This window comes from Anopheles coluzzii, chromosome 3, assembly GCF_943734685.1.
Source record: "Anopheles coluzzii chromosome 3, AcolN3, whole genome shotgun sequence".
NCBI classification, from domain to species: Eukaryota; Metazoa; Arthropoda; class Insecta; order Diptera; family Culicidae; genus Anopheles; species Anopheles coluzzii.
Genome location: NC_064671.1, coordinates 52218981 through 52244331, shown reverse-complemented (window position 1 = coordinate 52244331; position 25351 = coordinate 52218981). Strand labels below are relative to the sequence as shown.

The window sequence follows — 25351 nt, the reverse complement described above, 5'->3', positions numbered from 1 at the left end:
AGCATTTCAACCAACACTGGGGTTAATAGCAACCGAAACCGACGTCATCGACATACCACCATCAAAATATCTAAACAATCTAACCATTGATCATAGAGAAATATTGAAAAAAATCAAACTAGAGAACAAGTCTTTGTCATGGAAAGTTAATTTGTTTGGATCAATAAGTGGTTCAATTGTATTCATTGTGTTTATCGTAATAGCCGTATTGATAAATATTTACAGATATCAAAGCCTGAGGTTCATATTACCATCTGCATCAAGAGAAACAACATAAAGTAAACGAGAGCATCTAGAAACTTCGAGGACAAAGTCATTTAAGAGGAGAGGAGTTAACACGACATCACAGCACCGAAACCAAAACACCAGCACCGAAACAATGCAACACCATTCATAGCGAAGTATGCTATGATCAACAAAGTAATCATCGGAACCAGAACCAGCATCAACATCGTATCAACATCTGGCCAAATCAAACCTCTAATAAATAACCGTAGCATAAACATAGTAACCATAACATAAACAATGAAAAGTAGGGAACCGAACAATATATAACATGAAATCAGGAAATATTAGCCAGTTCTAACCAACATCTTGAACTAAGAATATGTGCGCGACGAATTGAAAAAATAAAATTATTTTTTTATTAAATTCTAACGCATGTGTTCTTAACTTATGCATAACCCAAGTGCCACAAATCCACTAAACGACCACTAAACGGCTTCTAAACGACTCAAGCACTCTACCTAAACGGAATATAGAAAGACTTCGTTTAGCAGACGGCAAACGACTCATGCATTCTGAAAATAGCAAAAAAGCTGGTGGCGCTATCTGTTTGTGGGATACCCAACCAGTTGAGCTTCCTCGCTTGGAGGAGAGCTTTCTCATTTCTTCTGTACTGTTGTATGGTTTCGCATTGAAGTTATGCTTCGCTAGAACTAGAACGGCGATACGATTGTTTAAATACTAAACTCCAATGGAAACCACCAGCATTGAAGCAAGTGAGATTTGAGTAACGGTCGTTGGTGTTGATACCCAAGTATCTGACCACACGACCATTCATAAAGATTTTTGCTCGGAAAGTTAGAAGGCTATATAGGTCATGATAATATGAAACTTGTCGAAACACATTGCAAGAAAAGGATAGCAATATAATAATCAGTTTTAATACGCCATCTATTGAGCAAACTAGTGAAGCTATGGAGCTTTCATTTTTTTCTATGGATATTCAATTTTCCAGTCGTTTAAGCTTAATCTGTGGCGCTTGGGAATTTTTGAATCAAATGGATAATCAAAACTGTTTGATGTATTGATTAATCTTTTAGCCGTTATCTTAATGTTTGTGTGGTTGTTTGTGATATGTGAGACTGCGTTTATATATTGGCAAACATACCCGGATTTGGTTAAAAACCACCCATTTCTTTGTCCATATTTTAAGCAGAATGCTTCTCGGATATGGAGAGTGATAATATTACCCCTTTGATGAATGAAAGGATAATTGAAGATATCTTTCTTTTTATGGACATAATATTCGTCCTCTTCCAACAATCTGTTGATTACTTGCTCTAAGCACTTGTACTCATTGCGCAATAGAAGTTTCATTTGCTGTAGTAGATTTTCGAACTTATAGGATGATAACGTATATAGTGGACCGAAATGTTTCACTTCTTTGTAAACGTGTAGCAGATTGTGAATATTACTTGAAACGAATTGAGGTCCGTAAATATCTGCATACTTTTTTACAAATAGTTGAAGCAAATTATTAGCAAGTGGCCAATGATTCTTTGTAGATCTGATGAAAACAATGTTATAGCACAAACAAAAATATAACATAAAGTGTTTATGCTGCTCAGAACTCATCACGCTCTTGAAACATACATCACTTGCATCAAATAAAAACGATGAAAATTCTGATCCTTTCCAATGACGCAAATCTTGAAATGAGCGGAATTTTCGATGAATCTCTGCTGACAATTCAATTGTTCATCAACATTCCAGATAATTTTGCAAGTGTAGAAGGAGTAAGTCTTTTTTTAAAGCCAAATTTACCTTCAATCAAGCCTATTTTTATGTTGTTGTTGACTTATACTTTATTTTAACAAACATATATATAAAAACGATCAAATGATAAAAGGAAAAGGAATACGGTGCCGCGCGCGCTAGCCACGTCTATTGCTGGTGCAGATAAAATCCCGAGTGTCCGTTACATCGCAGGATCCCCGATCGTAATGGATCACGAGAGAGAGAGAAAAAGACGACTATATTCGCTACACATCGAATGCTGTCAGTTCCCGGAAAGCATCGAGTGTGCGAAGAGGCTGCAGTCTCGGCGGACTGCAACATCTCCCCCGGCTAATTGAGCTGATAGGCTCCGAGCCGACGCGGAAGTCTTCTTACTCGAGAAGACCTGCGTGGCAAATCTATCAGGCGCTGATCGGTCCTACCTCCGTGACGGTTTTCGAGGTCGGCAGGAGGTAGCGAGCTGGATGTCGTCAAAGGAACATCGATCGGGGTCGTCGCTGCTAGTGATGAATAAGCGGGCGATGACCGTGGAAGCGCTGTTGGCTCGCTTACGATTGGTTCCAGCTCCGGCTGGGTTGGCTCTGGTCGGGAAGAAGAAGAAGACCATTCCTCTAACACATACACTCTAAGTACATCAAGCGGCAGCTGATGTCCCTCAGGTGCACGGGCTACCGCACGACGCCTGATTTGGTTTATGTGGCGCCGAAGTAAACGTCCATCACTCGCAATGACGTCATACATAACGCGTCCACAGCTACGAACGATCTTTCCCGGTATCCACTTCCATGAGTTTCTATAGAAAGATTTTGTAGAAACGAGATCGCCAGGCTGAAAACTTCGCACTGAAATAAATGAGGAAGGAGATAGTGAGTGTGATGATGGGGGCCGCAACAGCTCCAGTGCTGTCCTGATGGGGCGGCCGAACATTTCCTCAGCTGGAGATTTCTGCTGGTTCAACTGCGCGTTTGGTGTCGATCGGTACGTTATGAGAAACAATTCCAGGGCCTCATCAAGGGACGTCTCGTCGCTCTGGATCTTCCGCAGTGCTCGTTTCAGCGTATCGACGAACCGCTCCGCCTGTCCATTTGATTGCGGATGGAACGGTGCTGTCGTGATGTGCTCGATCCCGCTGCTGTTGCAAAACTCCGCAAACAAGGCGCTGGTAAATTGCGGACCGTTGTCGCTAACTAACGTTTCAGGCATACCGAAGCGAGCGAAAATGTTCCGTAACATGGAGATGGTGGCAGATGTTGTTGTACTCGTAGTTTTGTAGATTTCAGGCCACTTGGAGAAAGCGTCAACCACCACTAAAAAGAAATACCCTTCCAGTGGCCCAGCATAGTCCACGTGTACTCTACGCCAGGCGCCCGATGGTGTTGGCCATGTCGCTGGTGTTGCTCGAGGGGGTGCTTTAGCGGCTGCCAAACAGGATTCACAAGATGCCACGTAGCTCACAATATCGTCGTCGATCATTGGCCAATACAGGTAGCTTCTCGCAATCGCCTTCATTCTCTGCATCCCCGGATGACCCTTGTGCAGCTGCAGCAAACAACGGGAACGCAGTTTCTCCGGGATGACCACTCTCTCCCCGAAAAGTATACACCCCTCAACGGTTGAGAGCGATTCTTTCCTATTGTGGTACCGTGCCAAATCTGCTCCGAATGAAACATCATGCGGCCATCCGTCCTGCACGTACTTATGGACTTTCCGGAGCAAGGGGTCAGTCTGCGTAGCTGTCTCAACGTCTCTAAAACATAAAGGAAATGAGCTAAGCGCATTAATGGCAACTGACCTTAAGTCGTTTTCTAACTCCAGGCTGGCGATGACGTATTCAGCTTCAGGTTTGGCGTGATGATGTATGAGCCGAGATAACACATCGGCGTTTCCAAATGAGCCTGTTGCTACATACTCGATGTCCATGTCATACAGCTGAAGAGTAAGTGCAAACCTCTGCAGCCGGTTTGCTGTGTATGTCGGAATTCCTTTCTTACTGCCAAATATGCGTACCAATGGTCGGTGGTCGGTCTGCAGTGTGAAATGACGACCGTATATCATGCGATGAAATTTGGTTACAGCGAAAATTATTGCCAATCCTTCTCTGTCGATTTGGCTATAACCAATCTCCGCCTTGCTGAGTGCTCTGGATGCGTGTTGTACCACTTTTAGGGATCCGTCTGGGTACTTGTGGCATAGCGTTGCTCCTAAGCCAACTGATGATGCATCGGCGGACACAACTATGTCGCGGGTTGGATCGTAGTGTGTGAGCAAGAGCTCCGTGGACAAGAGGGCTTTAAATTGGTCAAAAGCTTTCTGACATTCGGGTGTCCACTGGAACACACTTCCGGCTAGCAGCAACTTATCCAATGGGTAGCGCAAGTTACGCATGTTGGGGATAAACTTGGCATAAAAATTTATCGCACCGATGAATGATCGAACGCCTGTGACATCTTTTGGAGCAGGCAAATTTTTGATGGCGTCGATCTTTGCCGGGTCGGGTCGTAGGCCTCGGCTGTCGATGATATGCCCCAAGTAGCGTATTTCCGACTTGTTGAATGCGCACTTTTCACTCCGGATGGTAAACCCATAGTCCCTTATGCGCTTCAGCGTTTCTTCAAGAGCTGCATCATGCTCTTCCTGTGTTTTCCCTCCAACTATTACGTCATCCATGTAAGCAGATACTCCATTTACCCCGGCGAGCATTTTATCCATTATCTGCTGAAAGGCACCAGGGGCCACTTTTATGCCTGGAGGAAGCCTGTTGTAATGGTATAGACCACGATGCGTATTAATTGTCAGCAGGGGTCGGCTCTTTGCTTCTATTTCGACCTGCAAAAATGCATCGGATAAATCAATTTGTGAAAATATTACGCAACGGGCTAGCTTAGAAAAAATGTCCTGGGGTAAAGGAAGCGGATATTCGTGCGGGTGTAATGCTGCATTGAGTCCGGTGCTATAGTCTCCGCAAAGCCGTATTTTGCCGTTCGCCTTTCGAACCACTACGACTGGTGATGCCCAATCCGAATAGTCGCAGGAACTGATGATGCCTAGATTCTCAAGCCGATCCAACTCTTTATTTACAGCATCTTCCATCGCGTATGCAACCGGACGTTTCGGTCGAAAAACTGGTCTGCTCCCTTGTTGCAGCTGTAGGTGAATTTGTGCCTTGGTGCACAGGCCCATTCCACTAAAAAGCGAAGGAAATTCTTTCTCCCAGGATCGTGGTTCAGCTGTACCTATGTTATTGCAATAGCTATCCATCGGAACGGTCCCCAAGCCGAAAAGATGAATTAAATCAGCCCCGAACAATGACACATCCGCTTTTGACACGCGAATTGTCGCTTGCTTGGTGGTATTATTAATGCTCACGTTCGCTTCAAACTCACCTTGAAGGCCGAAAACTTCGCCAGTAGCTGCTTTCGCTCTTACCTTGGGTGGGTTGAGGTGAGGCTTACCCAACTGCTTCCATAGTTGCTGGTTAATGACAGTGATGTCCGATCCGGTGTCTAGTTGTAGTCGAGCTGGCTTCTCTCCGATGAGTATGCTAACAAATTTCCGCTTCTGCTGCACGCTGCACACGTTGACACGTACTACTCGCGATGACACTGCACGGCGATGATCGAATCGCGGTCGTCCTCTGCGCCGTTGTGACGAGTTGCAGAAACCCTCTCGATGTCCTGTACGTCCACAATCCCGGCACTTGTTGGTTCTGTAGGTGCAGTCACGGGTCCAATGCAGGGCACCACAAAGCCAGCACGGGGTGCGGGGTTTGGAGGCTTCGTTTCGGGGTGCTGGTTTGGGGTAGCGCTCGTTGTTGGTGTTTCGTTGCCACTGGCGGTTGTTTCTGGCTTGCACTGCCTGTACTCGCTCACTAGTGTCCGTAGCGATCATAGCGCTATCAGCTTTTACACGCACTAAACGTTGACAATCTGCTGCTAGCTGCTCTAGGGTGGCATTCTTCCTGTCTTCAATGGCGGCTAACAGTTTCATTCTTATGTCCTGTACGCTTTCGTCCTTTAATCCGCATACGAGGATGAGGCACTTAAAATCTTCCTCCGTCATCGAAGAAAATTCTGCATCGACGCACGCTTTATTAACTCGACAGGTAAATGCTAGCAGATCCTCGGTGCGCGTTTTGGTAATATTAAGACACTTGAAGCGTTTGCTTAACACCGACTCCATTTTGCCGAACAGGACGGTAAGCTTTTCCACCATTTCGTTGAAGCTGAAATCTCGCGGTGCACGCGGCAAAATAAAATTACTAAACCGGGCGTGTTCAGCGGTTCCAAGCTTACGTCCCAGGAGTCGAACCTTGGCGGCGTCATCCAAGCGAGAAGCATCCTCACGAAACAAATCTACATACCGCGTGTACCATGATTCGAAGGTTACTCCCGCTTCTGGATCGTACCGGAACTCACTAATATTACCGGCGAGGGCTTCCAGTATCAACTCCGGGTTGCTCGGTTTTGGCACAAATTGCAGATCGGGGGTCGGTGGCTGCTGCTGCTCTTGTTGTTGCACGAGCTGCGATAACAGTTGCTGTTGCTGTGCCATTTGCTGCTGCTGTTGGGCCAATTGCTTTTGTAAAAGCTGCAGCGTTTGCTGCAGCGTCGATGAATCCGATGGCGTGTGCTGCGGTGGCTGGGGGTGAATGAACCCTGTGTTCAGGACCCCATTTTGTGAGAGACGACGTTGCTCCTCGATGATCGGCGTCTCTTCTGGGCTGGACATTCTACGGCGTTTCCCTACTTGTCGTTGACCGTTTCCACTTAAACTCGTCGCCACTTTTATGTTGTTGTTGACTTATACTTTATTTTAACAAACATATATATAAAAACGATCAAATGATAAAAGGAAAAGGAATACGGTGCCGCGCGCGCTAGCCACGTCTATTGCTGGTGCAGATAAAATCCCGAGTGTCCGTTACATCGCAGGATCCCCGATCGTAATGGATCACGAGAGAGAGAGAGAAAAAGACGACTATATTCGCTACACATCGAATGCTGTCAGTTCCCGGAAAGCATCGAGTGTGCGAAGAGGCTGCAGTCTCGGCGGACTGCAACACCTATCAAAAGTCGTTTTGTTACGCCTAACTCAATTCAATGCAACTGATCACTAACAATTATTTGAAGGATGATAACAAAGTTATCTAATAACAGTAATGGCGAATCAATTTTATGATGAACGCCGTACATTTGTTTCCGAAAGGCTTCATCCGTTCGTTCTGATGCGTTGCAATCGAGAAATGTAACCCTTCCTTGTAGTTTGATCTCTTCGGTGGTGTATAAATTTTTTAATTAATATTGAATGATACATGTTTTAAACAGTATTTTTTTTTTTTACCTTTGATGAAGGGTCGAGCTGGTGAATCGGCAATTATAGCACGTATTTTAAAGTTCACCCTCCTACCGTCGACTTCTACTCCATTTTTCATTAAAAGATTTAAGTCTTCGACAAACGGTTCAAGAAAATGCTCAATACTAGCGGGTTTTGTAGTTCCACAATAAATTGAAACAACTATAACTGGAATTTCTGATTTGTCATGGACGTTAATTGATATAGGCCAGAACTGTAGGTTATTACTTTTTAAAAAGGGTAAACCATCTATAGACACATTCAGCTCAAGTTTGACGCCAGGATCCAGAGAAATGCCACTGTAAATAGTTATCATTGAATTTATCATCATCACAGAACACGGTCACTGATCTGAATACATACCTTAGCTGCTTGGTAAGACATTCTTGCAATTTACGATGCCAATACTGTCCTCCTTCAACTGTCTGTATATCGGTCGAAATATTTCATTTTACCTTCAGCAAAGTTCTTGCATCCTTAGGCAGCTTACAAGAGCTCACATTCCGAACGATCTCCATTACTTTAGCAACTGAGCCATAAGTTTGGTTTGTGGATATGGCCCAGTCGCGTAAAGCACCTTCTGCAGAATATGGTTCATCGGATGTTCCTGGTTCAATGTCACCATCCGAATGTTCAATCAAATAATCAACAACATCACCATCAGTTTCTGATTCATATGCAGCTTCATCAGACTCGACAGTTCATCTAATGATTTCATTATCCGGTGCAAATGTTTCACAATTTTCTAAGCTATTCGACTCGCGTTGAACTACTGTAAATAGCTATAAATATATATCAAATGAATGTGCTAATATACAATTACACAATCAATCCCATACCATTGGGAATTTCAGTAGAACCGGCACCGTCTCCATTCAATTCTTCTTGTTCCAAACGATCACGGTGGCGATCCAGATACGAATTATACTTTATCCGCTTGGAAAACTTTTTATCCATTATTATCACTTGGCAAATGTTCACAAAATAAAATTTCCGGCATAAAATCTATATAATAATTACCGCTGCTTTAAGATTGATTGTTGTTGTTTAGGCAATTGATAAGTTTTTGACATGACAATTGAAAACAACACGACTGCTGTGAAAAATACCACCATCATCAAGAAAAACATACAGAAGAAGAAATACGATCAAAGCTCGCCTTAGGGTTTTGTTCGATACAAATTTTGAAAATTGAAGAAAATGTAACTGAATTTACTCGTAAAGTATTTATTATTGAATGTTATCTAAAATTAAAACAATTTTTTTGTTTTTTTCTTCTTATTTAGCTACGAAAATGCATAAATAGCTAGTCAAACCGCTAACCATGTAGCATAAACTAGGCGTTTTGGTCTTTCGGACCGTCATTTGCAACCTGGGCACACACTAGCCGTCGATTTTTATAAGGCCGCCTTAAGACGCGTCTACACGTATCTTATCGTTGTCTACATCTAAACGAAGCTTCGTTATTTTCTTATCGTAACGGCCGAGATCGCTACACCAACACGCCGCTGAGAGCACATCAATCTGAGCGCGCTGGCGGAAAGTGGACGAGCACATTTACACATTTGTAACTATGTTAGTGCCAAAACTGTGTAGAAACCAAAACGCGCTCTCGCATCCTTGTGTTTCCTCGTTGTTTGTACGGCGGGTTATTTTTAACATGGTGTGCGTGCACCCGCAAAAACACGCAAAAGGAACATTTTCGGAGCGAGTATGGGCTTCGAACGACGAAATCCGTTCGCCGCGGTTGTCAGCAGGTTTTTGCTATAAATTTTGCTTTAAATGATTGAAACGAATTGAACTTAGAGGTATGTAACATTTTGCACATGTTTTGTGATCTATTTCCAATAAAAAAATGTTTTCATCAGTTTTGACAGTTTTTAAAATATAATTATTACAATATCAAACATTATTTTAAATAAAATACACGATATCATAAACTTCAACTCTTCAACTTCGGTTATAAACTTAATATTCATAGATATTCGACATACGACTTTTTCGACTTACGCCTTGCTTTGGGACATTTTTTCGGTCCCAAATACAGTCGTATCTCGGGGGACACCTGTAGTGAATTTTCTTACATATCAGTTAAACTACTCGCAAAAAAGTATTGTTTTACAACTAGAAAGCAACAAAATACAAAGTAGGACGCTTTCATTCTGTACTTTGCCCGATTCATACTTCACAAGGCCCGAATAGAAATGACAGTGCCCAATTGAGAGTTGACGTCGCCCGAAAAAGTATTTACGGCGACCGATAACGCTTTGACGACGCCCGATTGGCTAGGTAAACCCTGCATCAATATATATACAAATATCTATAATATTATTATTAAAAAATCCATTATAGATACAGGGCGTTCGGGATAATTTTGACAGTTATATTTTTGTTTATAACTCGTGATCGAGTTGGCATAGGAAAACAAGCAATACGTCATTCGACAGCTAAAGTGTACGGAACAAGCAGCGAAAACATCCCGTGATAAAAAAAATGCCAAAAAGAGTACATTGTGGAAGCGGATCACATGCATCATGATGATCCTCGCCGGACGCGACAACCGCGACATCACCCGTACTGCAAAATGAGTGTATTTTTTGAGTGATTTGAGTACCCGTCCGGCAAAATGAGTGTATTTTTTGAGTGATTTGAGTGCCGCCCTCCGCCACACAAACAATGAGACCCCAAATTTTGAGTGATTCAGGCCGAGGGGTATGAGGAAGCTTGAGGAACCCAAGGACGCAAAAACCGACGGCGGCCTGTGTAATCTGAGCTCCCTACCAAGGTGTATGGATATTAGGAGGTGAAGTGCTTCAGAGCAAATTGACATTTCACGACTTGACATAACAATACTGGGGGCTACGGTATTAAAATCGGGGAGGACTGGAGGGGGGTATAGAAAATTGTATGCGATTTGACATAACAATACTCAATGATGGCGCCCGAAAAACGCGCTAATAATTCACCTTCTTAATAAACACACCTTGCTCCCTACAAAGCTCTCCACAACCCAACCAACCAAACCGTGCTCTTTCGAAGTAAATTTGCTTCGATATACCTTCGATAGAAGTTCTCTACCGAAGGTGTATCAACTTTGATAGGCAGTTCCTACCGAAGTTAGGCTCGGGTGTTTAGCCGAAATGCTACAAAAGAGAAAGAAAAAAATCTCTCGTATGCTGCCGCGTTCTCGCTCACACGCGCGCCCTGCCCCCTTTTATTTACGTACGTGTTTATAGCCCCTCCTCCTCTTCCTCCTCCTCTCATCTATCTTCCTACCTTATGTGCAGTGGTTATGTGTTTTTAATTGAAATTGGAAGGAGAGATATTCGATTTATTTATTACGTGCGATTTAGTCAGAGAATTGAAACATGGTAGCAGGTGAATCTACTGTTCATCACAAGCGGGCCTAACACTTTAACTATTTGTGAATTCGCGCGTGAGGACGTAAAAGGCGCAATAATAATGGAGCGGTTCTAACGTAAACAGACCAAATCGCTCAACTGAAAATGTTATAGAGCGGAATAGCATTTCATTGTAATAGCATTGCTAGTATATCATCCGCGCACCCTATGAACCGTACTTTTCCAAATATCTTAAAAAGTACGCATTGTATGAAAAAACCGTCTTTACAAGATCGATTCAGAATTTCAAAACACATTTGGAAAAAGTTTTTTGCTAAAAGTGACTTTTGAAATTTTACTCAGATTAATGTTTATTCCTTTAAATTAATTCATAAATGGGGTAAGGGAAATAATTTATACTAATACTAATAGACCAAGACTCCATTGCCTGAAATATTTAGTGCCTCAAAGTAGGATATCCTCTTTGCCAAGCGTTTGAGTTAAACTGAATCATCGCAAAATGTGAAGAGAGCGTTCGGCCCCCCTTCAGATGCTTCGACAGAGTGAAGCTCCTCCCCTTCCTCCATTCGTCATCCATCAATTTTTCTCCGCGCACTCACACATCTACACGCACATCTGTTCGCATGGCAACACGTGAGATGCGTGACATGCTTTCTCGCTCATCACGAAGGATTTGCTTCGAAAGAGCTCGGTTTGGTTGGTTGGGAAAGCTCTCGTTTGCAGTCTTGTCGAGAGCTTCGCCACAGGCGCCCGAACCATCCGTCACGCACACATCTAAACGTTCTGGTTTCTTCAGCCGCTCACGCATACCAATGTGTTTGCTCCACCCCCTTTTTCGGATTGCTTATAGAAATGATGAGGCTGTTCACATTTGCTTTACACACACATGCATGCTGTTTATTGAATAATATCCCTCTCCCTTCCCACAAGTGTTTTGGCATACTCCCGCTGTGTAGACGGCAGAACGCTTTCCCCCTTCCAAATTTACCGTTCTTCCTCCTCTCGTTCTTCCTTCCTCCTACCGCGCTCGGGGTACCATCCGTGCTGCGCGTGTTCAGCTGGCTTCAGTTTCGTGATGACGTCATGAACAGGAGCTGCGCGTGTTGAACCGGCTTCTGTTAAGTAATGACGTCCTCACCGGGGGCTGAATGAAGCAATAATGAATGTAAGTAGTATGTATTACTATGGAGAGTTTAGCGCAGAGGATTAGATCAAAACTTACCTTAATATTTTAAAACTGGAAAACGTTTTCTTTCCGTCGCTCACTTTGAAGATTGTTGACGAGGCTAGCAGGTAGTCGTTGATAAATAGCGCACACACCTGTAACTTTTTAGACGCCAAGGGTTAGTTGAATGTACCTGCACAAGCACACAGCAAGAAACTTACCTCAACAATTTGCTAGGATAAATCATTCCATAACTGAGGAAGAAGGAACACGGCACAAAACGTAAATGAGCAAAGTACGTTGCACAAGAAATCGCACCTCACTTCAGTACATCCTTCCACAGGGAAAGTTCTGGACAGACTGAGGATGCCTAACACCCGGATGAGCGCGATAGCAGAAAAATCATGGTGGATCGAGAGGGATGGGTAGACTCGGTCCAGCGATATCCGCTGGTAAATGCATGTGTGTGTGACGAACGAAAGACTTCAAACCCCGCTTCCCCCGTATTTCATCCATAATTTTTCGTCACACGCACACACCTCTGCACGGGCGGCGGTTTGCCGTCCAAAATCTAGAGAGAGAAGACAGGGCCTCTCGCTTTGGCACACAGCAAAATCTCTCAACAACTTCGGCTCTGCTACTTGGAAAGCAAGGAAAAACGCGCTGCGATGAGAGTTCGCATTCTGTTTTACACGCGCGCTTCACTAACACCAATACAAATACCGTGCTTTGACGAGCCGTCTGTGAATGTGTGTGTCTTCTTTCAGCGAGCTCAACAACTTAGAGCTGCTCGTCACATCGTGTTGTCTCGCTTATACTACAGCATCGAACCATCGCTCCGTATGTCCCCCCTCCTACGCGTACAAAACCACCAGCACAGCGCGACGCTTTGTCGGAGATGGTTGTGCGCGTTTCGTTCTAAGTCCCGCGCGCAGTGTTTGTGCGTTGGTGCGCATTTCGTTATAAGTCTCGTGCGCCGGTGTGTTTTGATTAAGTGTGAAGTGAACAGTGTGTACAGACGCACATGCAGTGCGTGCATCGACAGGTAAGAATTTGCTGAACAGAGGCAACGCAGATTGTCGACAAGTTTCCCGCAGCTTGGCTCGACCCGGTACTTTACAGTATGACGCCATTCGTGAATATGAACGATTCTAAATGTGTTGTGAAAGTGTAATTTATGTTTCAATAAAGTATTTAATGTAACCAAAAATGACCGTGTTTGTGTTTGTTGTTAGAATAAGTGCGTATTTGCGATCGTGGCAATGAATGAAAGAAAACGAGAAACGAAAGAAACAAATATCTTTGGATGTGTTGGTAGCATGATTGGAAAGAACACAACACATTGAGAACTGCAGAGCGCACCGTGCGTTCCGGGTGGGGTGAGGGGGAGGGGTCGCGCGAGGGTGTAACTCATTCCTCTAAGAGTAACTGCTAACGGGGGACGGTACTCAAATCACTCAAAAAATACACTCATTTTGCCGGACGGGTTAGGCTGACCGGGATTTTCCAACCCGGCGGTGATGCAGCAACCCGGAGCATCGCAGCCGCACGTTCCCTCCGTGCACGAAGTAGCGTTCCATCATCAGGTGTCCCCAAACGGGCACCTCTATCCGCCATCGGGGACCCGCATCAGCGCAGCCGGTATCAGCGCCATCGCAATTTGTGCAACCGCCATCGCAAACGGGCTCAGCTGTAGTGGATAACGCCGTACTCCTGCAAACGCTGAAAATGATGCAGCAACAAATGACCCAGCAACAGCAGCTTATTAGTAAAATAATGGCCCAGCAAATAAGCCAGCCCGTAGTTACGCCAAATTTTAATTCAGAGCAAGCAACGGAAGCATTAGCCAATTCGATAATGGAATTTCGGTTCGATCCTGAAGCTGGCCCTTCAGAACATGGTTTTCCTGGTACGAGGAGCTGTTCAACGAGGATGCTTGTCGGCTGAGTGATGCAGCAAAAGTGCGAAGCTAGGTTCTTTTAAGGAAGCTAGGTGCAGCCGAGCATGATCGGTATTTGTCGTTTATCCTGCCCCTACGTTCAAGTGAATTTTCATTCTAGGAGACGATCGCAAAACTCGCTGTGCTGTTCGACGTGCAGGAATCCTTGATAAGCGAAAGGTACAAGTGTTTGCAGCTTACAAGGAAACCTGAAGAGGATCTGCTTACCTACGCATGTCGTGTAAATAAATCATGCATAGAATTCGAGCTCAGAAAGCTCGACGAGGAGCAGCTAAAGTGCCTCTTATTCGTTTGTGGATTAAGAGAATAACGAGACGTCGAAGTGCGAACCAGATTGTTGGCGAAAATCGAGGATCGAGAGTAGATTACGTTGCAGCAACTGTCAGAGGATTGTAGTCGCATTTCCGCACTAAAAAGAGACAGCGCAATGATTCAAGAAAATGAACGGCAAGTACTCGCATTGCATAACAATAACAACAACAAAATATTTAACAATCATACTAAAGCTAAAAATTCGAGTTCGAGTTCGAGAAGATATGATAAGCAGCGTCCTCCCGCACGGAACACCCAGTCCAGCCGACCATGCTGGCTTTGTGGCCATAGAAATTGGGTGCAAGCAGTGCTGCAAAATGTCACCACCAATATCACAAAAAAAACTGAGTGAATCAAAAACCTTGTCAGCGTCACGTACTCAATTGCGATTATCATAGGTGAAATTCTCAAGTGGTTGTAACGAGTGATATGATTGGTGACAATTTGGGAATAAACTTTTAGTCAATCACTGTTATGAAATTTTCTGGACCAGGAGCAGCACTGTAAAATATCACTGTTTCAGTCACCAACACTCATGACTGAAACGAACCTCAAATCAGCTCACGTACACAAGTGCGATGATCAGACGCAAGATGAACATAGTCGTTGTGACGTGTGACCAGATTGGTGACATTGCAGCAACCACCTATTGGTCGGTCACTTTGACGTGACTTTGTTTGTCTGTGATCAATTTCGAAATGTCACTGGTTCTATCACGCCCACTCGACAAACAAGTGCTCGAAATTGCATACAACTCCCTAATTTTGTGTCACCGAACCCTGGGATATGAAAAACTGAGGACGTTTTTGTTCGGACTGAGGATAAAATTAGGGGATATGAGAACAGGCTTTTGCGAGTGTGTGAGTGTACGCGTGCCGACCTTGATATACATGTATTGGTGAGGTACGAGGGTATTTATGTATGTAGTTGTGATATCAATTTTCTTTCGGCGCCAAATGAAATGTCACGTTTGAATTCAAAGAATTTAAGAGATTGTATTGTTCACTAGTTTCACTTCGTGTAGAGCTTCTCATTGTTTGACAAAAAAAGCGACAACTGGTCGATATAGATTTGCATACACAAGGTAAAACAATACTCATAGGAAACGTTTAAATACTCTATGAAACTATATAAAACGAACTTTTTTAGATGGAGGACAAAAACAACAACGTGCCAGTACCAACTGATTTGGCAAAAGAATGCATGATGTTACGCCGAATGGTAGCTCAGCTAAAGGTCCAGAACGATGTGATGAACAACAAGCTCGATGTTCTGACCGGGATGATGCAACAACTGTTGGCGAATCAAAACACCTGCTTGAGCCCCACGGATAAATCCCCTTCGCCAACCTTTTGCACTGTAGAGACCATTGAGGAGATGAATGCTGTGGAGGAGAAGCTGAAAAAAAAAGAGTACCGAGATGAATTTGTGCAATGGGTGAAACTAAATATTGCAGAGGGCGATTTTAAACAACGTGCTTGTGACGCTCTTCATTTAATCTTAGGGCCTAACATTTTACTGCAATGTTCGTGGACAGGAAGAGCAAAAGTAGGAGATAAAATACCTTTGTGTAAATATAAAAATATAGTACTAGTTATACAAGAATTAGGAGGAAATTGTTCGGATAAGATATTAAAAGATTGGATGCAGCTTAAATTAAATCATAGTGATAATTTAAAACGAAACAAATACATAAATAAGTCTAGTTGCCATAAGCCGAGATCAAGTAGTGTGTAAATAGTAGAAGATAAGTAGATTATAGTTCTTAAAATTAGTGGAAGCTCTGTTATAATCTAGATGAACTATTTAATTAGAATTGGATTATCACAAAAGAATTCAAATGAAATAATACTCACTTATTAGAGTTGTGTAAATGCATTATATAGAATTACGAAATAAATCCTTGCTATGAGCAATGTTCCAAAGAGCTGTAAAAAAAGTGATAAGATTGCATTATTACTGAATATATAGTAATTGAAATAAATTGTAGAAATGAAACAATAAATGTTAACTTACTTCTTATCAAAAAAACCAGCGGAACTCTACTGTTGAGACTGGAAGAAATGCCATATTAAGCGCAGTCACGTCGTGTCGTGTCACGTAAGGGGATAGCTTTTCCTCGATGTATCCTCGTATGGGATGCGAAACACGTTGAGCAGTATTAGAAAAAAAATAGATGTTGGAGATTAGTGTTTGTACGGAATGATCAAAAAGATACCATACGATCAATCAACTGTTCTAATATTTTAGTTATAACTGTCGTGGATGTTACACTACTTATGGATCACAGGTTGATTGGATAATTTGTTTTAAAGATTGGCATTGTTGTTAAACGTAGTAATAAGTCCATATTATCAAAAATAATTGTGTTTACATAAAAAAGTATAAACAAACATGAAATGAATCTGTTGGTTTTTTTCACTAACTTTTACAATTATTATTAAATGCATGTACATGCGACAATTCGTGCTGATCTGTTCAATAAAAAAAACTACAATGAAGTTTCCTGTAGATTAAACAAATTTCTTTCCCTGCTAACTCTGTAATGAAAACTAGTTTATACTTTTATTATGATGTACCCTCTTTCAAAATGTGATGTAATACATCGTCAACCTAAACCCTCTACATAATACATTATATGATATATTATACATACTATGATATACCCTCCACCAAAAGTTTTGAAATAAACCCGTAAACCTTTGAAAAAATCAATAACATTATAATTTACACTAAGACAAAACAAGTCACAATCATGATTTTAAGATAAAAAATATGGTTAGTTCGGAAGAAAAGTGTGTAATAATGGAATAAATAATACAGATGGAGGCATAGAATCTTGAAATTCATCAACATCAAAGTACACAAGAGGACGAGGGGGTAAATTAACGGCAACTAACTTACATTTAATAGACTTAAGGTCAAGTGTCACCATAGTAGATGGTGAATAAGAATTTAGTTTATGAATGTTCAGTTCACTAGACTGTATCGCTACAAAAGATACATTATCTTTAAATGTAGCCGTAAAATAATTTTCCTTATTATCATACTTGATTCCAACGATAACCAACGAATTCTGCGGAGAGATTTCTGCTCTCAAAAATTTCACTATACCATTTGATTTTGTTAAAAACCATTGATCCCGAAATTTTGGTTTTAAAACAAAGCTTTCAGTTACATGTAGTCCACAGCCATCTATAGTCAAACAGGGATATTTCTTTTCTTTGGGACCATGATGTACATTAATTGAGGCATATAACTTGCATCTGCCCGCTACTTGTTCCACACATTTTGAACCTGTCTTAACATCTCGTTTAATAAACTGTAAAAAGTTTTCATAATCATAAGAAGACCAATCGTCCAATGGACCAAGTTCTTCAACGTCATCAAATACGTGGAGAAGATTGTGCACATTGCTGCTCATATGGGTGCGACCATAGTACAGTGGGAAATCAACAACAAATTGTTGAAGCATTCTTTTTGCAAGCGGGTTTAAATTTTTATATACTGACGATGAGAAAATAGTTATGCCACAAAAGTAGAGCAAATAATGGTTAAAGCCGTCACTGTGCATAAAATCTTTATATATAACAGGGCTAATATAGTGTAGAAAAGACCTAAATTCAGTTGCTTTCCAATACTGAAGAGTGTCAAGAGATCGAAATGGTCGATGTATTTCAGAAGGCAGTTTCGTTTTCATCAAAAAGTGAGAGGCATTTTTCTTGTGTTCACTAGACCATATTACAAAACTTATAAATTTATGATGAAAAAGGCCGTACAAAATTTTACGAGTGTTGCCAATATCGATAAGATGAAGTCGATCAGAAGTGGGAAAACTTTTGATCATATCTAATCCACCAATCTCTTCTAAAGGAGATCGAATTTGTTTATGATGCTCTGTATCGTGTCTTTGTCGAAAACTTTCATCTGTACGTGATGGAGCAGGTTGTGGTGAACAAAATATTACTTTGCGCTCCGGTTTTACAAACTCTCCAACGAGAGTACACTTTGTGCACCCATGTTTTGCCGGAAAGTACATTACCGATTTTATAAAGGCCCGCGCAGGGGTATCGGTGACAAAAGCCTTGGCAAAAATTTTTACAACTTTCTCTCCAAACAGCATGCCTATTACTTGCAAATTGTTTAATTCATCTACGAGCTGTCGCAAATAAGGCTCTAAGTCGGTAGGTTTTTTCTGACCACAAAATACACCTGCGATCATTACCGGGCAATCGGGAATTTCTTTTACTTTAAAAAGAATTGGCCAAAATTGTGTAGCACTACTTTTGAAAAGAGGAAGCCCATCGATAAAAATATGTAACGAAAACTTATTTTCCTCTGGAACATGATTCCTAAAATAATTTCGAAGGCCAACTTCTATCCCTGAGTACCACATTTGTCCACCTGCTATATGCTGAATCTCTTGGCTAACTTTAGGAATTTTTAGTAAAGTACGACCATCTTTAGGAAGTTCAGGATGACCAAATTTTCTTAAAATTGCTAGAAGCAAGTTGAGAAAGTTGCGAGAAAGATGACCCATTATTGCCAAATATCTCAAAGCTTCTTTTAAACTTTGAAAATCATTCAAATAGTTATAAGCATCATAAAAATCTTCAGCACATTCTTCCTGTTCATCTTCTATATCATCCAAATTATTTTCGTCAACAGTTGCAGCGCTGTCATTGTTAGTATTGTTAGTATCTACATCTATGCTAAAGCTACACTCTACATTCGCACCTAAGTTGCTATCAGTACTATGCAATTCGTCTGTAAAGAAACAAAAGAGAAAAACATAGCATTAGTTAAATTAAACACGTATATATGGCACAAAAAGTCAGTTAATAATGAAATGAAATTAGCACCTTCCGACAGCGACTGGCATTAACACGGAGACACGACCTTCCATCTGGCCCAGGCACAGGCTTAAACAGGTCAGGACAGATTTTTTTTTACGAGAATGCTTATTAGCAAAGGATTCACGACCGTCCCCGGACTGTCAGTAGTTCATCGGCGTTTCGGAGGACGAGGAACACGTGTTGTTGGAGTGCCCGCGCTTTGCTGCAAAATCCAGAAGCGTGTCGGCCATGGTTGATCAGGTTCGATTCGACGGACACCCTCCAACCTCACCTGTCGCGAGGTCGAGAGCTGGAGCCTTATCTACGAAGCTTCTAGGCGGATCACGGTTCAACTACAGGGAGCATGAGACAATGAACGAGTTGCCCTGGCGTCGCAGATCATTGAGTAATACGAAGAGGAGATGGCCATCTTAGAGACGCAACCTGAAACTGTTCGGCGCGTCCGCAACGAGCCACGCAACGCTAACCGACGAGAGGCAACGATGCGTTGACGAGAGAAGCTTCGAGCCAGACTTCCTCCAACCCCACCAGCGTCACTGCAGATTGCGGCTGGTCACGGCGCGCTTAAGCAGCAACAGGCAGGGTTCAGGGAGATGATACGGAATCGCCAATAAACGATGAGAAGCAAGCTGCAGTGGCCACGGATGTTGGTCTCAGCGCTGCCGAGGTACCCGCAGCGGTCTAGTTTGAAGTAGACAGCAACGTAGCCTTCGGAAGTTGCTTTGCTGCAAGGAAGAAAGTCCTACTAATGTATCGTTAAAGAACAAAACATCATTATGTCTCCCACGATGGATGTTTGGCTAATTCAAGTGGCTGTCTGTTTTTACTAAAAACAATTTAAAAAGCAAAAATAAACTTTTTGGATTCACACTGCCAACCAGAAAACGACGACGTGATTTCCTAAGTAAGGTTAAACATAAAAAACGTCATGTTGCCATTGTGGGTGGCGGTGCAGAACCGATGCAGAAACTATGGCGATGCAAAACCTAAAATTGCGATCGGAATATGAATCAACGTAGCTGCTGATTACCAATTGGCAATATACTGCGACAAAATTCTGTTTTCCATGTATAATAGTACTCTAAAAACACAATATTAGTTACTTACTGAACATCCTGCTCGTCGATGCCGGCACCATGACAGGTGAGGAAGTTTCCATATTATTGATCTCATTGTCTATTTCTCTCTCAACTTCTTCCATAAAGCGACGACGCTTCCGATATTGGGATGATCTTGAAGCCATTGCTGATGGTACTCTCGTAAATAATCTGGATCTAAAACTGCACAAAATATAGATTAATACACTTCTGCTTTGTTTTTCAAACACCGGCTCCTTTACACTTGTCTGTCCTTCGCCGACGCACTTGCAATGTCAACCAATACATGCATACATTTGTAGGCCACTGTGTATATACATGGTAGCTGTGTTTATACCTCATGATATGGATTGAAAATCGTTGTTGGTACCCAAGCAGAAAAACTCATCCGTGTGTTAAAAAGAGATGGCAATATGAAATCTTGCAAGCAATTCAAGATACATGGGCGAAGTGGGGCAGAGCGGGTTGAGGAACCGGAGAAAAACTGCTCGAATTGTCCACGGGGCGAGCACTCGTGATTGAAATGAAATTCATTTCGGTTCACGTACACATGTGCGATGATCAGGGGTAAGACGCACATGGTCGTTGTGACGTCTGATCTGATTGGTGATATTTTGGTAACCAACTCCTGGTCAATCAGTTTGTCGTGATTTTTTGGAATTTTATTATCGCGATAGACTTAGAATATACGTGGCGCGGGCGAGTGGTGTTTTATTAACCATGTGCATATGATTACAAGCAGTAGTCGGTTCTGCTAGCTGGTTAAATGATCCCGCATCCTACATATATTGCCAGACTCATTTTGCTGATCCAAACGTTTATGTATGAACTCTCGTAAGCAGTGCACATGCAAGGATGCCGCGAGCGTTGCCTTTCTGTGAAAAATTCACAAACCCGCGACAATCACGGTTGCCTCTGGTTTAGTTCTAAAACTGAGAAGTTGTTTTAGAACAAAGAGCTCACAAAAAATTGTCGCGGAAGATTTTGTGGGTCGTCTAGAAGCAGTGTGACAGAAAGTAGCCCAATTTTGCAAACAGAGCTACTTGCCTAGCGCAATAATTCTGCTGCACCAAATAGAATCAAATTATCCAGTTTGTTCCAGCCAGATTAATGCCAAACTAAAAGAAAAATAAAATTGAGCACAATTCAACTTGTTTTTTATGTTTTTTTTAACAAAAAACATGCAGGTTGACTGGGTAAACTGAGCTACTTTGATCTACTCGGTGTCAAATTTATCAATGCAATTCACCAAAAACGTGAGCGAAATTGTCGCAAAAAACGTTGTCGCTTTAAGTCTATTTAAACGGTTACGGGTTTCATACCTACCTACCTATCATACTATGCCATTCTATTAAGTCACTAATATTAAGATGTGTCGTACAAATTTGGAAATTAAAAAACAGGCTATGAGCAGCCTGGTCTCCATACACCTTGGGCTTGGAGAACGATTGTTGTTGATGTGTGTTTAATATTTACATTTCAAGAGGCATAGCAAGCGGAAAACGGTTTGGTTTGTTATTCGAAGCTAGGAGATAAAATTGCAAACGGTTCGTGTTTCATACCATTTAATATATCAGCAAGTCGAAGCACACGTAGAATGGGATCGAAGTAACGGCTTCATATTTTGGAACCATGCACCAGCGTTGGATGCTGGTGTCATACTTAGCACTCATACTTAGTTCATGGTAAGTTTTGCTTCTTTCTTTCACTCGATTGATTGATAAACATTATTATTTGCTATTTTTAGGAACGGTTTATAATGTAATAAGCTCGCGTGAAGTTTTTCCAGCTTAGTTAGATTGCGTTTCAACAGCTTCTACCGTGTGATGTAGCTGTTTCTCCGAGTGTTGACGGTTTCAAAGGATACCCGCTCGCTGTCGGTTACTAACCAACGCTGGATGTATACAGGAGTGCATTGCCACGATTACGACGGTGCAGGCCATTTGACGTGCCGGCTGATTCTCTGACCGATCCAGTTTTGACTACCACATTTGCTCGCTTTGATGTCACCATGCTGTTGCATGCCATCGCCGAGATAAGCATCTACTTGGCTGTGACAGGACAGGACGCTCCAGGAAATAATTCCCATCCTGACAATGAATGAGCTGTTCGTAGTGTTGCACATAGTGCATTGTGCTAGCACTTTTCGCACAGTTTGGTCTACGAGAACGATGCGCTTTTTGTGCTCTTAACGTGCTATACGCTTTGAGTTTTTGAGCCCTGTCCGCTCTTTGAGCACTTGAGGTTTGGTCTCCATTTTTTCCACGTCCACGTAAAACTTTCCGCACAGTCGCGTACTTTAAGCGCTGTGTTGTAATGCGCGCATAATATGATGTGCTATGCGCATGATGCGCCGTTTCTAGCGTTTCGAATTACAGGCATTTCAGGTCAAAGAAGTGTTCACGGGCTATGCCGGCGGCAAGCTGGTGAACAAAGAGAACATTATCAAGGTTTACACCATGCTCATGAACGGCAAACTCGACCAACTGACGGAGATTGCCTTTTGGTCATGGTCGGTACGATCGAGAATTTTGGCAAAACGAAGTAAAGCGTCTGGCCAAGGAACCGGCCTAAGAATCCGGTCGACTCAAAAAGATAAAGTAGGCAGTTTTCCAGTAGTTGCGTCGGCGTTCGAATTCGGTTAGAAAACGATCAAGCAGAGCTCCTCGGATGTGAACTCACTTCAGCGGCACCTCCTCATTCACTGTGCTGTTAGTGTAATAATTTTAATCGAATCGGTGATATTCTTAGCATACGAGGCGTGTAATTTGTTAGTTTCTCCATAGTGCAAATATAAAAAGATGTTTTGTAGATGGATGAAAAGGTAGATAGTTTTTGTTTTACATCCTGGTTTTATTATTTTCATATCCGAAAGCACTAACTCTAGACAAAGCCACCAAATTCCTGCACCTTTCATAATCCACCTTTGGCGCAATTGACACCGCGCACGGGTACGGATTTTCTAACGGGCACGGCATGCTGACACCTAGCGTTTATCCACTGCCACCAACAACAGCCCGTGTATCCGCCCCCGGAGATCATCATTAACATAGGTTTCCCGTTACCATCAAACAGCGTAAAATTGGTTATCTGGACAAGAAACTTAGGTAATGTCCTCTAAAAGTCGTACTGACTCTTCCTTCCCTTCTTCCAAATCGCCTGAAATTCCAGTGCCGGCTGTTTGTGGGTCTAAGTGTTTTTCTAGAGTAAATAATAAATACATTATGGAGCGGTAATCTTTGCATGTGCACTGCTTACGAGAGTTCATACATAAACGTTTGGATCAGCAAAATGAGTCTGGCAATATATGTAGGATGCGGGATCATTTAACCAGCTAGCAGAACCGACTACTGCTTGTAATCATATGCACATGGTTAATAAAACACCACTCGCCCGCGCCACGTATATTCTAAGTCTATCGCGATAATAAAATACCAAAAAATCACGACAAACTGATTGACCAGGAGTTGGTTACCAAAATATCACCAATCAGATCAGACGTCACAACGACCATGTGCGTCTTACCCCTGATCATCGCACATGTGTACGTGAACCGAAATGAATTTCATTTCAATCACGAGTGCTCGTGATAGAACCAGTGACATTTCGAAATTGATCACAGACAAACAAAGTCACGTCAAAGTGACCGACCAAGAGGTGGTTGCTGCAATGTCACCAATCTGGTCACACGTCACAACGACTATGTTCATCTTGCGTCTGATCATCGCACTTGTGTACATGAGCTGATTTGAGGTTCGTTTCAGTCATGAGCGTTGGTGACTGAAACAGTGATATTTGGCAGCACAGTACACAGCCAGCAATAGTCATGATTATGCTTATGCGGGCAGTAAGCTAAGCTTGTCAGTCAGAGTATCGCGTTGGACTCAAGAATTCACATGTCGTGTTCAGCATGTCATGATGCACTTTTATTGACTATCAACAATGAACATCAAGCTACCACGGATATGTTGATTGTTTTCGTTGATGAAAATCTCGTGATAGTCATGACATTTTGCAGCACTGGGTGCAAGACTGCGAATACAAATCGCACACGTGCCAAGATTGCGGAATAGAAGGGCACCGAGAAGGACACTGCAATACCGCAAGTCGATTCGGAAAGTTTCGGCACAGCCCATCAGCGGAGGTTAAAATCGTCACGGTGAATGCTTGTGCAGTCGCAGTAAACCGTAAGCACGTAAACGTGCTAATAAATGGGAAGAATGCCAGGTTGCAACTCGATACGAGGTCCGATATCACGATCATAAATCGACCCATGTGGAAAAGCTTAGGAGAACCTTTATTAAATGCATGCGAGATAAGAACAACGACAGTGTCAGGAGCTAACCTTCACATAGACGGGGAATTCGAAGGAATTATTACGGTTGGAGGAATTACGAAAACAGCCACAATACGGGTAGCTCGCGATAATCTTTTATTATTGGGTGCAGACATAATAGAATCTTTTAGCCTGGGATCGTTACCAATGAATGCGTACTGTGAATCAGTTTCAACAACGACACCAATTGCTAAAAGCTTAGAATATCCCAGCGTTTTTAAAGGATCAAGCAACGATTAGTATTTTACAAACGGAACAACGACTACTACATAACAAAAAAAAGATAAAATGGAATATATAAAATGAGATGCATAAAAAGGAATATGATAAAAAAAGAAACGAAACCAATATAATAGAAAGCAACGCATGCTTAAAGGAAAGTTGATCAACAATAGTGTCGAATAGACCACAGCATGCACGTTTCATGAAAAAAAGGCGATCTATTTTGTTTAAAGAGAGAGTGGGTAGCAAAATACCCAAAAAAAAAATAAAAAAAATAAATGCAAAATAAATGCCTAAACGAAAATTATCATTCAAAAATTAAAAAGGAAAACAAAATAATAGCGACAGTTATGGTCAGAATCCTCAAATAAAAGAAAAGGAATGTAGTACATGAGCAACACAATCAAGCAAGATTACCAAGTCAAAAACAATTAAATGATAATAATATAGCACGCATCTCGAGCACTTACAAAGCACAAAAAGATCACAGCCAAAAAGGAAAAGGGATTGGCAGAAGTAAAAGAACAATCTTACACAGAAAACACTTTAAAAGAAGACTGTTTAAAAAAAATACAAGTTTTATAAACAAGTGGTCTTGCAGCAACAACAAAATGGCATTAGTGGTTGCTTCAGCGCATCGTCTACGCAAATATTTAGAAGAACGGCA

The 25351-nt window shown here is 42.1% G+C and overlaps 1 protein-coding gene across 2 annotated transcripts; it reads right to left on the bottom strand.

Annotated features, from left to right (window-relative positions):
- Positions 1–643: 643 nt before the first annotated feature.
- LOC120959029 (uncharacterized protein K02A2.6-like) lies at positions 644–14827 on the bottom strand. 2 transcript variants are annotated; one of them, XM_049610051.1, is made up of 5 exons: positions 12123–14827; positions 11959–12062; positions 8214–11880; positions 7738–8156; positions 644–7673 (listed from the first exon to the last, which is right to left on the bottom strand). In XM_049610051.1, exon 5 carries the CDS (start codon positions 6748–6750, stop codon positions 2353–2355), a length of 4398 nt encoding a protein of 1465 aa, XP_049466008.1. In that variant the 5' UTR covers positions 6751–7673; positions 7738–8156; positions 8214–11880; positions 11959–12062; positions 12123–14827; the 3' UTR covers positions 644–2352. The 2 variants fall into 2 exon arrangements, with proteins under 2 accessions (XP_049466008.1, XP_049466009.1); XM_049610052.1 differs by having other exon boundaries at positions 11959–12056.
- Positions 14828–25351: the final 10524 nt, after the last annotated feature.

Excerpts from the sequence above, each read along its gene's own strand:
- LOC120959029 (XM_049610051.1), bottom strand. The coding sequence starts at position 6,750 with ATGTCCAGCCCAGAAGAGACGCCGATCATCGAGGAGCAACGTCGTCTC.